Source organism: Abrus precatorius, unplaced genomic scaffold, assembly GCF_003935025.1.
Source record: "Abrus precatorius isolate BTA unplaced genomic scaffold, Abrus_2018 Scaffold2, whole genome shotgun sequence".
NCBI classification, from domain to species: domain Eukaryota; kingdom Viridiplantae; phylum Streptophyta; class Magnoliopsida; order Fabales; family Fabaceae; genus Abrus; species Abrus precatorius.
Window position 1 is genome coordinate 38,886,836 of NW_020874362.1, and position 17,634 is coordinate 38,904,469.

The 17,634-nt window shown below is 28.5% G+C and overlaps 2 protein-coding genes across 2 annotated transcripts; both read left to right on the forward strand.

The window, feature by feature from the left end:
* Window positions 1-1,868: 1,868 nt before the first annotated feature.
* On the forward strand, window positions 1,869-4,266 carry LOC113858539 (cytochrome P450 71A1-like). Its single transcript, XM_027491232.1, has 2 exons — window positions 1,869-2,839; window positions 3,586-4,266. The coding sequence occupies exons 1-2, from the start codon at window positions 1,892-1,894 to the stop codon at window positions 4,210-4,212; spliced, it is 1,575 nt and encodes a 524-aa protein (XP_027347033.1). The 5' UTR covers window positions 1,869-1,891; the 3' UTR covers window positions 4,213-4,266.
* An 11,014-nt stretch (window positions 4,267-15,280) lies between these two features.
* LOC113860031 (protein ACCELERATED CELL DEATH 6-like) lies at window positions 15,281-17,088 on the forward strand. Its single transcript, XM_027492659.1, has 3 exons — window positions 15,281-15,401; window positions 15,901-16,280; window positions 16,450-17,088. Exons 1-3 carry the CDS (start codon window positions 15,281-15,283, stop codon window positions 17,086-17,088), a joined length of 1,140 nt encoding a protein of 379 aa, XP_027348460.1.
* The last annotated feature ends 546 nt before the right edge of the window (window positions 17,089-17,634 follow it).

A 17,634-nucleotide genomic window follows, 5' to 3' on the forward strand; every position in this document is an offset into this window, starting at 1 on the left:
CTTATTTCTAATTATAAGAAGAGAATAATAATACTTTCTTTTAATAATAGCAAACAACGAAGTTAAGAGAACTTACAGGAGACAACTTTACATTTTTATCTTTGCATTTTTTTTTCTATAAAAATAATACTTAGAAAATGGGATAATTTTAATTTTGATATTTAATTTTTTTATTTTGATTTTAATTGATTAAAACAAAGTTATTATTTCTCTAAAAAATGATACACTTAATAATTTTAATTAATTTTGTATACATTTGTACACTTTAAGACTAATCATTAGTAATTAATAATTATTCATTTTAATCTCTTAGATTTATCATTCATCAAAACTACAAGGTTATCTTATCTTAATCTTAGTAACAGATATTATTAATTAATTGACTTCTTATATAAAGGTTAAAGAATGCAAACTTTTAAAATAATGTGATTTATTAAAATTTTTGTAATAAAACAAAGATTACAAACTTTAATCTTGATCATTCATATACAATACAATTGTATAGAAAAAAAAATATCTATTTCATCTTTTATATTAAAAAAAAAAAAGCCATTGTCCTATTTACACACGTGTATCGTGTATTTTTTTTTTAATTTTGCTATCAATAAATCGGATATATTTAATAAATGTATGTATATTACTGTACCTTTTAACGGTAGAATTTGAATATTTTTAAATGGCTTAAATATGTTTTAAGTATTATATTTCAACAAAAAAAATTTAGTCTTTTTAATAAATTATTTTTGTTTTAATCTTTATTTTTTATGAATTATTGTTTTTAGTATTTTTAATTGATATAGTCTAATAAAAAATTTATATTTGGCAGTATTTTAATTGAACAAATGAGTAATATAAACTAAGAAAAATTACGAATAAAAAACATATTTAAACTTTTTTAATTTTTGTTAAACTTACCAGAAGTGTGTTTTATTAAGAAGGATCTATTTATGTTTTTATTGTACATTTTAATTAAAATTGTTAATGACTTTTCTTTATCTTAAAACAGAGACATCCTTCTCTCTGATCGTAACCTCTCCAGCAAAATAAAAATTGCACCATTCAGAAATCAAAATGTCACGTTTTAAATTGGACGAAAATATTTTATGATCATTAATAAATTGATGTCTTCTTCTTTATTTTTAAAGTTTTTTTAATTAATATATATGATATTGAATTTCTTTTTTCATATTCAAATGATAAAACTGTTAATTTGATGCCAATTATTTGAGGAGACCATTCAGTAATGAGTGAATCATATCATGTCAGGTAATTATCATACTTTTGAACAAATTGTACGACCGCACTTTGCACAGTCTACCACCCAATAATGCATTTTGAATAGTTACAAGTTGTTTATTTTTAATTTTTTAATATAAATTAATCAAATAAAGATAAAAATAAATAGAAAATAATAATTATTACTATTATTATTATTACTTGATTGTCGGACAATTCTTTTAAAAAGGATGTGATCATTAGAAATAAATAAACTTTGTTTCAATTTTTAAAAATTGTAAGTGTGAATTACTTTCTTTACTTGATTTTATAATTTTTAAAAAATTTACATCACAAATATCATTTATTTTAATTTGTGTAAAATAATAAAAAGGTAAAAAAAAATTAAAATAAATAATCTTTTGAAATTCAAAAAATAAAATAAAAATTTAAGATAAATAAATATATTTTCTGATGAATCCTATATATTGCTACATAGTACATACTTAAAATTGCTACATTACATTACATTACATGTATTACTTTTTCTCTTCCCTGCTTGTCTCTCTCCTCCTACTTTAACTTAAACTTAGTATGACTATGGCTATGCCTATAAATTGCTGAAGTGTGTGTGAGTGAGTGTGCCAATTGCAACTAAGTGTGGTTAGAGGAAAAAATGGCTTCTAAACAATGGCCACATGAGCAACTTGAACCATCTTTCTTTTCTTTTACCTTTCACCGATTTCTATTATGCTACCTTCTAATTACTATCATTGTTGTGTTGAAGCTAGCAAGGGCCAAAATCAAAGCCAATCTCAATCTACCTCCATCCCCTCCAAAGCTACCAATCATTGGCAATCTTCATCAACTAGGCACATTCCCATACCACTCCTTCAGAGCCCTCTCACACAAGTATGGTGCTCTTATGATGTTGAAGTTGGGGAAGACTCAAGCCATTGTGGTTTCATCTGCAGATGTGGCCAAGGAAATCGTGACAACTAATGACATAACATTCTCAGACAGACACAAAATCACAGCAGTGAAAACCATGTTGTATGGAGGTAATGACATTGGTTTTGGATCCTATGGAGAAAGGTGGAAACAAAAAAGAAAAATATGTGTCCTTGAGCTTTTGAACCACAAAAGGGTGCAATCATTTAGTCACATCAAAGAAAAAGAGGTAGCACAAATGGTTAACAAGATACATGAAGCAACCTTGAATGGTGCACCCTCTGTGAATCTAAGTGAGTTGCTCATCGAAACAGCAAACAATATCATATGTAAATGTGCTCTTGGACAGAATCACAATTTAGAAGACTGCTATATGAAGGTTAAAGAGATTTCAAGAAAGATGATGATTCTTCTTACAGTTAACACTTTGGGAGATCACTTTCCTTTCTTGGGTTGGGTTGATGTTCTCACAGGCAAAATTAAACAATTCAAGGCCACTTTTGGAGCATTGGATGCTTTATTTGATCAGGTGATTGCTGAGCACAAGAGGATGAAGAGGGAAACTGACAACCCCTCCACTGAGAAAGACTTTGTGGATATCCTCATCCAAGTTCAGGAGGGTGGCATGCCTGGCTTTGAGCTCACCAATGAAGACATTAAATCAATTCTATTGGTTTGCCTTCTTTCATTTTTAATCTCTCAAACACCTTAACTGGTTGATTTATTCTAATTTATTGTTTAATCTTAATAGAGTAAAGTAGGAAAATAAAAATGAAAGATTTTAATAGGAAAAAAAATATTTATTTGGTTCAAATAAATAAATAATCTACTACTATATATATTTTTAGGATTACCAAATAAATTATTAATTAAGGATAATTTTGTCTAATTAATCTAAAAAAAATTATCTTCTCCAAATCTACTTTTAGAGAAGAGTTGATATTGAGTAAGGAGAAATTTTAATTCTTTTTTCTCTTCCTAAAATTTTGAACTCAACATGGAAAATTATAAAACTATCTCTATTTTTTCTTCGTTTTACTCCAACTAAACGCTAAGTCACAATAATTTTAAAGTTAATATATAATTTAGTCTCTGCTGCAGCTGATGATAAAACTTTATTTTGATCCCAAAATTTTTTTTGTTGATATATATAAATTAAAATTATTTACACCATTTAGTAGTATAAGATTATTAGGGAGTTGAAATTTTCAAGAATTAATTCGTATAGAGATGTAAATTTTTAGAGACCAACAAAATGTAATCGTTATTTATGATGGGAGATTGCTAACTAACTCCCCATTGGAATTCAGGACAACCTAATACTAACTAGCCCTAAGTTGTTCTTAAAAAAGAAACGTGAAATTTTATATCTCAAACCAAAGGTGGAGTTCAATTTTATTTATTTATTTATTCTTTCAGGATATGTTTACAGCAGGAAGTGATCCAACCGCAACAACATTAGAATGGGCTATGGCAGAGCTCATGAGAAACTCATTGAAATTAGAGAAAGCCCAAGAAGAGGTGAGAAAATTTGTAGGGCATAAATCAAAAGTAGAAGAAAATGATATAAACCAAATGGACTACGTCAAATGTGTGGTCAAAGAAACTTTAAGGTTGCATCCACCAGCTCCATTCTTGATTCCTAGAGAGACATCATCTAATGTGAAGCTTAGAGGGTATGATATTCCAGCAAAAACAATGGTATATGTGAATGCATGGGCAATTCAAAGGGACCCTCAACTTTGGGAAAGGCCAGAAGAGTTCATTCCAGAGAGATATGATAGCAATCATGTTCCTTTCAAAGGCCAAGATCTCCATTTTATTCCATTTGGTTTTGGGAGAAGGGCATGCCCTGGAATGACATTTGGGCTTGCTTCTCTTGAGTATATTCTAGTCAACCTTCTCTGTTGGTTCAATTGGAAGCTGCCAGAAACTTATACATGTGGACAAGACATAGACATGAGTGAGACATATGGGCTCATTACTTCCAAAAAAGTCCCTCTTCATCTCAAACCAATTCCTTTGTCATCTCAAACCAATTTCTAGTTTATAACTTTAAAATGATTTACGTTATGAGTTTCCTTCTACTTTTGTGTGATGGGTGCAAGATGTGTTTGAAAATTACTGTTGTTTGTTAACCTAGAAAGATTATATATTTATTTATTTAAAATGTTATTTTGTGTAAAAGTGTATTGAATCAAGCTTGTTCAGATGTCTATCCATATTGAAGAGCATGCATTCTGTCGTATTAAAATGAATTTTATTTTATTTGTTCATAAGCATTGAATTCGGTCGAGTGAGTCACCATTAAATGGGCCCACGTAAATTCTATAAAAAGAAAAAGAAAAAAATGTGTCATGGAAAGTTACATAAAAAAAATCAGAATTGTGAGTGTGTCATGTGTTGATCTCTAGTGGTTCAAGGAAATCTTGCAGTATACCCGTTAAATTTATTAGTGGAAAATTTTATTGGATTAGGTCTAGTGGGTTTTTACCTATTTTTCCGTTAGAGTCTTCTTGTTTACTTTCTCTTATCAATTGCATAAAAACTATATTGAGCCAATTACAATCAAACAGTGGTAAAAAAAAATCTAGTTTATTTCCACGTGTTACTATTATATTTGATATTTTTTCTAACAAATTCACTAATCTGTATGGAGTTTTTTCAAGTAAAAGACATGTTATTTAGGGTTGTATTGGTAAGGCCCTACAATGTTAATTGAAAACAAACGATCTTATCTGAAAACAAGATAAAAAATTAGCAAAATCACGTATGATTCTGATCTTTCACCTTTCGTACGATCTACACTATGATCGGATCTTTGTTACACAAGTTTTTGGATCAAATTTTTGTAACCCAATTTTTAAAAACATGTTTTCAAGGAAGTTTTAGATCTGATTTTGGATTTATGTTCTCTTATTCTCATTCTCCTAGCCTGTGACTATGACTCTTCTAGCTAGCTCATAAAGTTTTTTCTCATCTTTTCTTTATTTTGAACTAGCCCCACTGCTTGTGAATTTGGGTTTGGTTTTTGTAACTTTGTGCTATTTTTATGTTCATTTTCTACAACTTCTGCTCTACATTTGAAAAATGAGCTTCCTCCTCTCATAACATTTCACAAGAATCAAGGATAATATCTAGCATTTAAAATCTTAACCTTTCTATTGCATTTTTTTTCACTTCTCCAAGAGGTCAAATTGGCTGAAGGAAGATACAACAACCTAAGATTGATTCCCAATCCATTATATATACACACTAAATTAATATTGTCAAAAGCTCAATCTTAATAGCAAAATCATGTGATCTTAAGATCTTTCCCTCACCTAAGATCTTAATTGAAAATAGGATAAAAAATCAGCAAAATCTCATAGGATTCTGATCTTTCTCCTCAAGATCGTAAGATCGACAATCTGATCTTTGATACATAGGTTTTTGGATCAAATTTTTGATTCGATTTTTAAAAACATGTTTTTAAGGAAGTTTTAGACTTATGTTCTTTTATTCTCGTGTGACGAAGACTCTTCCATCTTTTCTTTTTTTTTTTGAAATAACCTTTGTAACTGTTGTTTGTGTGTTGGGGTTTAGTTTTTGCAACTTCTGTTTGTACTATTTCTATGTTCATTTTCTGCAACTTCTGCTCTACATTTCAAAACGAGCTTCCTCTTCTCTGCATTAATCTTTTATTTTCTGCAACCTAGGTGTTCTTGCATGCGTTTTTTGTTTCTCGTCTTTTTGCCATAGGTTTTGTATAGTGGGTGTTCTCTTGATTTCTCTTCTTTTTGCCATTGCTTCGTTGTTTCGTGGGTGTTCTCTTGGTGATTTATGGGTGTTATGTTTTTCTAGTGCTTTGGTGCTATTTTAGTTTGTAGGTCTTCCTGTTGTCTTCTGTTTTGTTTTTTCTCACCTGTGCATGACTTCCAATACTATGAATGAATTTGGTGGTAGTGAAAAAGGGAAGAACATTCAATAAAGTGAAGTTGTAAGAAGTGGAGTTGTTGGTAAAATTTTGAGATAAAAAATTAAACACCAATTGCTGACCAAGAAATGATGACATGAAATCACAGTGTTTCTGTTTTTGAATATATTAGGAGAATTAAATATAAATAATGTGAGAATGAATATATTAGAGGAGTTTATCACTTCAAGCATCATTTGGCAGGTAAAGTAAAATGTTGGAGCTTGCATGACTGTTCGAAAGCAAATGTGGGTGAGAGAAGATGCATGTTTGATTGTGAGAGGTGTTTCCCTACATTGTTGTTAGATTGTAAGAAAACTCATAATAACAACAACAACAATAATAATAATAATAAACAGATAGTAAGAGCTTGGAGAGGTAATAGAAGGTGATGTTGGTGAATGTGAAAATGTAGAGAAAAGAAAAACACAAGGTGATGTTGAGACTCTAATAACTTTTTTCAAGAAAAAGAAAGTGATACCCAAGTTATAATCAATACCCTTTTTAAGTAAATTTGAGAGAGGATGCATGTTTAGACATTGCTTCATTTATCAAAGATAATGCAATATCTTTCGATTATGTGAAGAGATAGAATTGAAAAAGATGTGTGACTTGATTACTCGACGTGGTATTAGATTTAAGTTGTCATCCTACCACGAGATTCAAGTAAAATATTTGAAGAAAAAAGTTGATGAGACAAATATGATTTTAGAAGATCACAAAGCTTGCTAGAAACAAAAAATCAAATCCACATTAACGACTGATGAATGGATCGACAAAATAAAGAGGACCATACTTAATTTTTTTGGTAATAGTTATGCAAGAACAATGTTTTAAAGTTTATTGATGCATATAATATATAAAGTTGTTGAAGAAGTTGAAGAAGCAAATGTGATATAAATTGTGACGGACAATGCTACAAATTATAAGGCAGTAGGAGATATGTTAATGAAGAAGAGAAAAAAAACTTTATTAGGACATCTTGTGTTGCATATTGCATTGATCTTGTAGGATCTTCCCATCTAATTCAGCTTTCAAAGCATCCGCAGTTCCCATTGAATCAAAGTCTTGAATTGAACAGAGTCCTTAGGACTAGTCTTATATTTTTGTTACATTGGTTTACTCAAAGTATGTATTTAATTAGACTTATAAAAATTCTACATGCTATATGTAGAGTTTTGTCAAGATGGTTATTTTTTATATATATTTATTTTAATCTTACTTTTGTGTCAAGTATAATACTTTAGAGGCAAATTGCTATGGTGCCTATAAATTTTATAAGATATTTTATATTTTCTTAAATTAACTATTGTGATTTATTTATTATCTTAAAAATTAAAGAACATTTATGTTTTTCTCAAATAAACCACTAGCTTCTACTATCTTTTGTACATGTTTAATGTAAAATTAACTGGCATAAGTATTTTACATGTAAAATGATATAAAATTAACGGTTATAGAAATTATCTATTTGAGATTACTTTTTTTAAGTTTGACATAAAAATGTTTGTTATCGTTGAACTTGATTATTTATCTTAAAATATCATTGGAAGATCAGGAATTTTTCATAAAATTATTGAAATGCTAGATAGAATTGTTATTGTTGCGATCAAGGTTGTAACAGGAAACAAAATAAATGATTAGTAAAAAATGAAATAGGATAAAATAGAGATTGAAAGAGTTGCCACCAAGATTTTTAAAGAATTCTTAAAATTTAAAAAAATGATATGCTAAATTATATTTAAGTTTGAGAGTTTAATCATGCGTAAGAAAGATATTAGCATTCTATGATGTTCATGCAAATTGTTACCCTAAATTGTGCAAAAATTTAAATTTTATTTCATTATTAAATTATGATATTTTATTTACTAAACAAAATGAAAAAAATAAATTTAAAAATAATTAGGCTTGATGGATTTTGTTCCACATTCCTACATATCTTTTGATGCAATAAACATATAAGAGTTATGTAATTATAAAATAAAATCTTTTTTGAATAGGTGTACAATGAAAAAATTGAAAATTGTAAAATTTTAAGACATTTGTGAAAGATATATGAAAAATTAATTAAACCTTTTAAGGGTGTCCAAAATGTATTTTATATAATTTTTTTTTGGAGATGAGGCAGACAATTTCTTTTTAACATTATATGATTCATGAACAATAAAGTAATCTATAAATCTCTCTCATTAATAGTAAATTGAAAGAATTTTTTTTTTAAATTTTGAAAAGGTGATAAGGAAGATTGAAACAAATTCTTTCGGAGGAGATACAAGATAAAAAAGTGATATATTTGTTTTTATAGAATAGAAACTTCACTCAACCACTATATAATTTTTTAATGATAAAGTAATTTATACATTAGTATGTTTAATTATTAAAATAGAAAAAATATTGAAAATAGTTTTTTTAAGGTTGATAAGAAAAATTGATAATAAAATCTTTTTTAAAAAGCATAATAAAATTAAAATAGAACTTTTGAACGCATTGAGAAATTATGGCTGGAGACATTTATTTTTATAAAATAGAAAATTATGATTAACAATTATATTATTTGTAAATAATAGAATAATTTATATATCATTGTCATTAACTATTATAAGAATTAGAAAAAAATATTATGCTCAAAAATAAAATTCTAGTATAATTCACAATCACATGCATATATAAGATACTAAATAGTGTATCTAAATTGTCATTTTTATAAATTGATACATGAAGAGTGCAAATAATTTATAGATAATATCTCTTTAAATTTTATTTAAAAAATGTTTTTTATCTGTTAAAAGTGCATGAGAACAATTTATACATACTATTTTATAATTTATGAATGATAAAGCAATATACACATCATTTTTGCAAATTAGTGCGTGAAGTAAAATAAATTTAATATAAACAATTGTTTTTTGAAAAAATTAATATTTTTAAAAGAAAAGAAAATATTTCTCATTTTGAAACAACAAGAAAATTTACATATTTGAGTTTGTGATATATAAATAATAGAGTAATTTATTCATCTCAATCAAGAGTGGTGCGTGCATGTTCTCTAATTTGTTTTGTAAGTTTGTAAAGTTGTTTATATTTAACGTGGTTAAAAGGAATGACTTGAAGAAAGAAACAAATTCAACACATTCAACTTATATTGATTTAGATATCAAACTAATTTAGTGCTTATATAAAATGAAACTCGTAAGGATGCTTCATAACCACACCTTCTCCCACTTAGAATATTCAGTGGATTCAATGTCTTACAAACAAATTAATTAACCAATTTGTGTATAATTACAACCAAGGAAAGTTAAATATGATATCTATAACTTCTATGTACAATATATTGTTATTTTAAATCAATATAGGAACTTGCTTTCAAATTATCCTAATTTTATTATAGTAACTTGGGCATATTTGCTAGGTAAAACATCAATTTGACATGTAAGTTATAGTTCACCATAGGACTTTTGGGGAGCTAGTGAAAACAATCTCTACTGCTAGGCAATTAATACACTAAAATTTCAATATGGCGTCCAATCAATTTTTTATTTCTTGTATAGGAAAACTTTAAGATATCTCTTCAATTGGTAGCCAACATCAAAAGATTCTATGTTTAACTTAAAAACCTAAATTAAAATTAGCCACGACACATTTAATCTCCAATCAAGAAATGTGTAGAAATTCATTAAATCACAAAAATAGGTATTAATTCCGATTATCAAATACACATTGAATCATATTTTGTCTGTACTTTGTATATTATCAAGATTTAATTGGTTCAACCCCAATCTCAAAGGAATATAAAACAAAAATAAGAAACAACGATTAAAATTGAGAGCATTATTCATGAACATCCAATTTCTTGGACATTTTCTTAGATTTTTCTTCTGTTTTAAGCATTGAATGATTTGACTATAGATATTGGGTTGACTCGGTTTTTTCGGACTCGGCTAATCCAAATCAATTGACATAGATTCTTGCAAATAAACATATATCAAATTTGTTAAAACAAAATTCAGAAAGCAGAAAATGTAGGGGAATAAGGGATTATTCAAGAACCATCAAGCATTTAAGGAAAAATAGACCACATGAACCAAAGAATGAATCAATCATTTAAGGACCAATGCATTATAGAAAATTGTGACATAAGGTATACATCATGCTTTGATGTTGCCCATACCAAATTCCTCAACTGCATAATCATTTAAAAATAAAAGATGCCAATCAACCCCCACAACAGCAAGATCCTATCTTTTCAAAGGCCATACCATCACAATCACTGCTCGAGATTTTCATCCTATGAACAGATCATGCTACTTTGACAAAATATCAATCATACATTGCAGCTTTGCAGACCTCACAAAGCTCTCTCTACTATTGCCAGTGTTGTATATTCTGGTGATCTATAGACCAGTAATCAAGTACTTTTACACACACCCTAAACCCTATATTGTAGACTATCTGCCTTTTTCTTTTTGTTAATATTGAATCCGTTCAAAGATTTTTAAGGGATTTCTTGTGTGTCCTTTCTGAGGTCTGGAAGGAACAAAGGCTCTACATTGTTTAAATTGAAACTTTGGGAAACCAAAATGAAACTATTTTGAAACTAGGGGAACAAAAAGCGCAAGTGAGTTGTTGTCAAGCACACCCCATTGTCAAAAGCTCATGCTTTGTTGTCATTTCAAATCCAAGAGGCTTCGTCGAAGGGGAGTGTGGAATTCATAAAAGCCCTTTCTAAACTTCACTTATAAGTTTGAACATTTGGTTTGGTATTTCTTTTGCACTATTAAGCTGTTTGTAACTTTTTATTTATTACTAGAATAAGCAGAACCAATATGCAGCAAAATGTCTTAGTGTACACTTAAATTTGAAACATGACAGAAACCCAAGTAGAGAGAGGTTACCTGAAAGTGAAGAGTAGTTGACTTTACTGATCTTGAATTTTTCCTAAAGTCATAAAATGAGTATCCCTTTGTAGTATTTTTACAATCCAGAGAAGAGACAAGTCAAAATGGTGTTATGCTCCTAAAAAATGGCATGATTGAAGAAAATTTTTCTCTAAAATATCAAAGAGAAAAAGGATCAATTGTTACCTTCCCGGACTTGTCCCCTGAAAAGGGGATATTTTCACAATTCTTGTATTGCTCTAGCCTGAGCAGCTGTAGTGTCCACCACCTTACCACTCTGTACCAAAACTACAATATTACTCCTACAATTATAATGATTACTAACGGAAAATGTAAAACAGATTCCGTTAGTAATCATTCATCAACGTCAGACTCTACACCACCTCTTCCCTATTAATAGATTCCGTTAATCACGACGGCTCTGCATTTTCCATTTTAAGGCTATGTTACTCATCAGTCTTCACACCCACTCACATAAACTAGTATCTTTTGAACCCTCTCCACCCCTGGTTTCTCTCTGCGCTTCCATTATCTCTTCCAAACCCTAAAATCAAAAGTTTAGAGCTTTCAAAAGGTACATTCTTTCTGCACTTCTTGCTCTGTTTTCAGTGCGCTTTCCTTCCCTCTTCTTCTTTTTCATTCTTGCATGTGCTGTGCATTTTATTCTCCTAGTTTCTCCTTTATCCCGGTGTTCTTTATGGTCTTTGCTGGCACGTTGGTTTCATTTTAAATTCTGGGTGCATTTCCAAGTTATAAAAAGGGTGATAATTTGTATTTTTATGCTTGTTGTCTATTGTGTATAATATAGGGCACAAAAGTTTTTCCCTTTAACAAATGTTCCTTGGGTGTGCTACAATGTGTTGAAAATTATTGCATGCTCTTCTGATTGTTATTCACTGTAATTTCTTGAAAATCATTTTAACAGTGATGTTGTATCTGCATTATCTTTTTGTTTGCAATTTTCTGCTATTATTCTGTTTTGCTTAGTGTCCCAATCGTTGGTATTGTGCATTTTTTTCTATGTTTATACAGTCTTTCTTTTATATAGAATTTAAAAATTCTGGATATCCATTATTGCCTCATTTAAATACAAATTTTGCAAGTTTTTGGGTCATTATTTATTTCACTCTACATTATGTTGTTTTTGTGTCATCCATCTAAAAAAAATTATTTTGTAAATTTTTTGCACAATTTCTATATCATTTTGTGCATTTTGGTGTATTTTGTTAAGTGCTTTTTTTTATAAAACTCTCTCTTGAATTTGTTAATGTGCTCCTTGAAATTCTTATTTATTTCAATATTTTTATGTGAGCATTCAATTTTTTTTAAAGGAATTTTACATTGTAACGAACAGCATACACAATGCATAGTTTTTTAAATGAATTATTAATTATTATAATTCAGTAAATTATTAAATGAATTACTATAACTAATAATTTTTATATGAATTATTAATTATTATAATTCAAAAAATTGTTAAATGAATGGTTATAGTTAATAAAATTTTAATTGAATTATTATAATTCAAAAATTTATTAAATGAATCATAATAATTAATAATTTTTTAAATGAATTATTAATTATTATGATTCAGCAAATTATTAAACGAATTACTATAACTATTAACTTTTTAAATGAATTATTAATTATTATAATTAAAAAAATCATTAAATGAATTTTTATAGTTAGCAACTTGTTGAATGAATTATTAATTATTATAATTCAAAAATTTATTAAATGAATCATAATAATTAATGATTTTTTAAATGAATTATGAATTATTATGATTCAGAAAATTATTAAATGAATTACTATAACTATTAACTTTTTAAATGAAATATTAATTATTATAATTCAAAAAATTATTAAATGAATTTTTATAGTTAGCTACTTGTTAAATGAATTATTAATTATTATAATTCAGCAAATTATTAAATGAATTACTATAACTATCAACTTTGAAATGAATTATTAATTATTATAATTCAAAAATTTATTCAATGAATCATAATAATTAATAATTTTTTAAATGAATTATTAATTATTATCATTCAAAAAATTATTAAATGAATTACTATAACTAATAATTTATTAAATGAATTATTAATTATTGTAGTTTTATTTCTAAATATGTAAGTAATTTCTTTCCTTTTATATTTCTAAACAAATATGACTTTGAATTTTGATTTCACGGTTGTGTTCATGCGTGTGTGTCTATATATATATATATATGGACAAACACTCTTAGTTATACACAATTACCTCTGCTTCATTCTTTAGGTATATATGCACAAGGCTCTGAAGTTTGTTTCAATATCTGCGTGTTTTGTTTTTTCTTGTAGGTTATATAATCTGTTTGAACGCTGTGTGTTTGTATTCTTAGTCTTAGTACACCCACAATATTTTAATTTTTAATATTCTTGTATCTGAGTTTATTATTTGCTTTTATTACTGTTTCTGTATTATATACTAGTCCGAAAAACCGTTTGAAAATATTGACATTCTATTTACCATACCTTGGTTGATTTTTATTTGAATTTTAAATTGTCTTATATTAATTAGAGTATTTTAGAACTTCAGTTTTAAAAGTGAAGTTATATTCTGCACTTTATTCTCTAACATAGTGCATTGGTGTGGACATCTTCTCGTCCTTCAGAGTTTGATTCATACATGTATTAATAATTTGAAAAATCAAACACTACTAGAAAAGCGCTGATTACATATGATTTTTTATCCGTATATATTACAGATGAATTTTTGATTTTTTTTTTTTAAAATTTCTGAAAAATCTATCTACAAATTTGTCTGTAATACAGATGGATAAAAATCTGTCTGTAATATTTGTCTGTAGTTTACCTGCTATTTGGCGTGAAATAATATAGACAGGAATTACAGATAGATTTTTTTGTCTGTAATTTGAAAAAGGGAGAAAAATTTGGAGCGAAAGTTACAGACGAATTTTTTCGTATGTAAATATTGCCCCTTTTAACAGACTTTTCATGTGGTAATTTACAAACGGATTTTTTCGTCTGTAAATAGACTTGACGAATTTATAAAAAAATTCGTCTGTAACTGAATCTTTAAAACCGTTTCATTAAACTATTTACAGACAAATTTTTCTGTCTGTAATGTCTGAAACCCATAAATTCGCGCCTCCTCCTTCCACTTTCTCATTTTTCATAAATCTCTCACTCCTTTCTCTATCTCTCTCAAGAAGCTTCAGTTTTTTGGCCTTTGCGAGTGATTGAAGCACCCATTTGAAAGATAATTTGCATCATTGTGTTTCTGGTATGATACTCTAACTTTTAATCGGTTTAGTTTTTTTATTTTTGATATATTTTAGAGACTTAAAATTTCTAAGATAGAGTTGTAGGATTGAAGATTGTATGACTAGGGGAAGGGTGTAGAGGTCCTTCTTCGAACCTGATTATTGTGTGCTGTTGGATTGTTTGTGTTTACGGAGATTGTAGAATATGCATGTTGTGGAGTTATAAGGGAATGTGTTCTAGAACGATTTATGATTGTAATGTGTATGCTTTTGATGCATTGATTAATAGATTATTACATAATATATAGATTATATATAAAGAAAATTTAGATTTTTGAATTAAGTACTTGTAAACAAATATAGGAAAATATCCATATATTATGGGAGATTCTGCCAAAATTTACATTAGAAATTTATTATATTAAGTGTAAACAAATATAGGAAAATATTCATATATTAGAGGAGATTCTGCTAAAATTTACATTAGAAATTTATTGTATTAAGTGTAAACAAATATAAGAAAGTATTTGAGATTCTACCAAAATTTACATTAGAAATTTGTTGTATTAAGTGTAAATAAATATAGGAAAATATTCATATATTAGGAGAAATTCTGCCAAAATTTTTCTAGATGTTTACTTCTTCCTTTGTAATGAAATTTTAATTTGACATTTTATAAATAATTTTTAATTTTAATTATATAATTTTGTAGTTTTTATTATGTTTATAAAAAAATGAATCAATTTTTTTGAAATTTCATAAATGAATTACAGATGAATTTTTCTGTCTGTAATACAGATAGATTTTTCTGTTTATAAATTATAGACAAATTTTTCTGTCTATAAATTATACCAATGATGACAGACTGTTTGTAAATGATTTTTTTAGCAGTATATTGATGTAAATATTTTCTCATTTCCACCAGCAACATAATTTGTTTGTAAATTCATATTAAATTAAGGCATATTCTTAACCGGTTATTATTTGTAAAATATGACAGATCTTTTAAATATTATCTTGAACAAAATGCCAAACTGGATTCATCCACGGGATACAGAAGGAAGGACTGCTCTTCATTATGCAGCATCAGTAGGTTATGAAAAAGGAGTTGATTGTTTGTTAAAGAATTGTGCTTCATGAAGCAAAAATTATAATCTAATTCTTAATATGACAAGTGATAAAGAAATACTGAGATCAGTATTAGAGTTATTCGAAACAGTTGAAGTTGATGAGTCCATGACTGGGTGCTTTTTATGATTGATAAAAGAGACACACAAAGAGAAAACTCCTCCTATCACCCTTTCAGATCTTTCACGTAAGCTGTTTTCAATGAAACAACAGTTACTCTAAAGTGGTTAGGAGTAGGGGCCTCTCTAGTTAATAATCAAATGGATCAAACCTACCTACTATGGTTTAACCTAATAATAATAACCATACAACCAATACAACCATATCTGCTGATAAGCTTAATAACAATAATTATTTATAATATGAGCTTAATAATTTTGACATCTAATTAATTTAGATTTAAACAAAATTTACAGCATAAATTAATTTATGTTAGTCCACTCATAAAATATCCAACACTTCATGTTCTATGGAGAGGGATAAAGATGGATTTTTCCCACTGCATTTGGCTTCTTATGCTGCCCACGTTGAAGTAGTCCAGCAATTGTTGAAACAAGAATACTCCCTAGAACCTACGGAGACGCTTGACAAGGATGGCCGGAATATTCTTCATCTCGCAGTTGAAGGTGGAAAGTTTAGAATGGTAAGACACATCTTACAATCCACTGACACAGAGGTTTCAAATATGATAAATGGACAGGATGCGAATGGGAACACTCCCTTGCACTTGGCTACTCTGCACTGCCTTTCAAAAATTGTGCATGCCTTAACATGGGATAAAAGGGTGAATCTCAATTTAGTTAATAAAAGATATCAAACAGCACTCGCTGCCTTTAAGCCATCTCCAAATCCATCCTTTCGACAGGCAAGTAACATTTCTTTCTTGCAGTACATAATTTTTAATGCAATTTAACATGATTTTTAATAAAAATCTTTTATCTTTAATTCTTTGAGCAATGGCATGGGCACTCGTTAACATGGCCTTTATTATTGTTTATTTTATGTGTTTTTAACACACGTGTATGCATTTGCAGCAACTAACACGGTCAGCTTTAATGTCTGCTGGCATGCAGTCCAAGAACTCAATATTATCATCACCCATTAAGATCCCTCCGCCAGGTGAAAAGAACATGCGAAAATGCAACAACGATTCCAGAAGCATGGAACCATACAAGGACAGAATTAACACTCTTATGTTGGTTTCAACCCTTATAGTTACGACAGCATTTTCTGCGACTGTGCCCGGTGGAACTAATAGCTCTGATCCAGGACAAGGCATGGCTCTAATGCTAAATCGCATATGGTTCAAATTATTCATCTTTTGCAATACAGTGTCAATGTATGGTGCCTTCATTGTTACTATCATACTCATTTGGGCCCAACTTGGAGATATAACTTTGGCACTTCTTGCCCTTAAAGTGGCAAGTACTCTTCTGGGAATCACTGTTGCAACACTGTGTCTAGCATTTTTGGCTGCTGTGCACTTGGTTATTAGTGATCTCAGTTGGCTAGCCACTTCTTCCTTAGTCTTAGGTTTGCTATTCATTTTCTTGTTGTTGCTGTTGTACATTCTCCTTTGGTTTCCCTCATCATCAAGGAACCCAGTAGTCAGATATATCTCCTACTATCCCTTTTTGTTGCTGGCATCAGTGGTTGAACCTGATGAAGATTAACTCGATGGTTTCACATGCTTAAAAGCATTTTCCCATTTCTCTCTAATATTCAATTATTTCAAGGGTTGAAGTTTGAATTTATTTACTTTTAATTTGCAAAGCGTTTGGATGTTTTGCTTTACCATTTACTGTGCTACTCGAAGCATGTGTGCTTTCACGGGAGGTGAATCATTTTCACGATCAATTAAAATAAAGAGAGAGTGCACTTAAAAAAAAATTAATTTTTAAAATCAATAACTTTATACAAAGACATTAAACGCTCTATCTATGCAATTATATCTAATATAACAACTCCATATGTTCAACAAATCATTCTTTCATATTTCAAGAAGGTTAAATAATAAATTTATAAAAATTGATATTATTAATAAAGATAAAAGATCTCACCCGTCAATTTATTTTTAAATATAACTAACGGCTATGACATACTAACTCTTTTGAACAAGTCTGTGGACAAGTCTTTGAAAAAGGAGAAAAATAATTTAAAAGGTCAATAGAATTTCTCTACAAGTTAAAATTAATTTATACTTTTCTATTTTTTATAAA

Excerpts from the sequence above, each read along its gene's own strand:
- LOC113858539 (XM_027491232.1), top strand. The coding sequence starts at position 1,892 with ATGGCTTCTAAACAATGGCCACATGAGCAACTTGAACCATCTTTCTTT. Across the intron at positions 2,840-3,585 it reads ACATTAAATCAATTCTATTG|GATATGTTTACAGCAGGAAG; the intron begins GTTTGCCTTCTT and ends TTATTCTTTCAG.
- LOC113860031 (XM_027492659.1), top strand. The coding sequence starts at position 15,281 with ATGACAGATCTTTTAAATATTATCTTGAACAAAATGCCAAACTGGATT. Across the intron at positions 15,402-15,900 it reads TTATGAAAAAGGAGTTGATT|ATGGATTTTTCCCACTGCAT; the intron begins GTTTGTTAAAGA and ends AGAGGGATAAAG. Across the intron at positions 16,281-16,449 it reads CAAATCCATCCTTTCGACAG|CAACTAACACGGTCAGCTTT; the intron begins GCAAGTAACATT and ends ATGCATTTGCAG.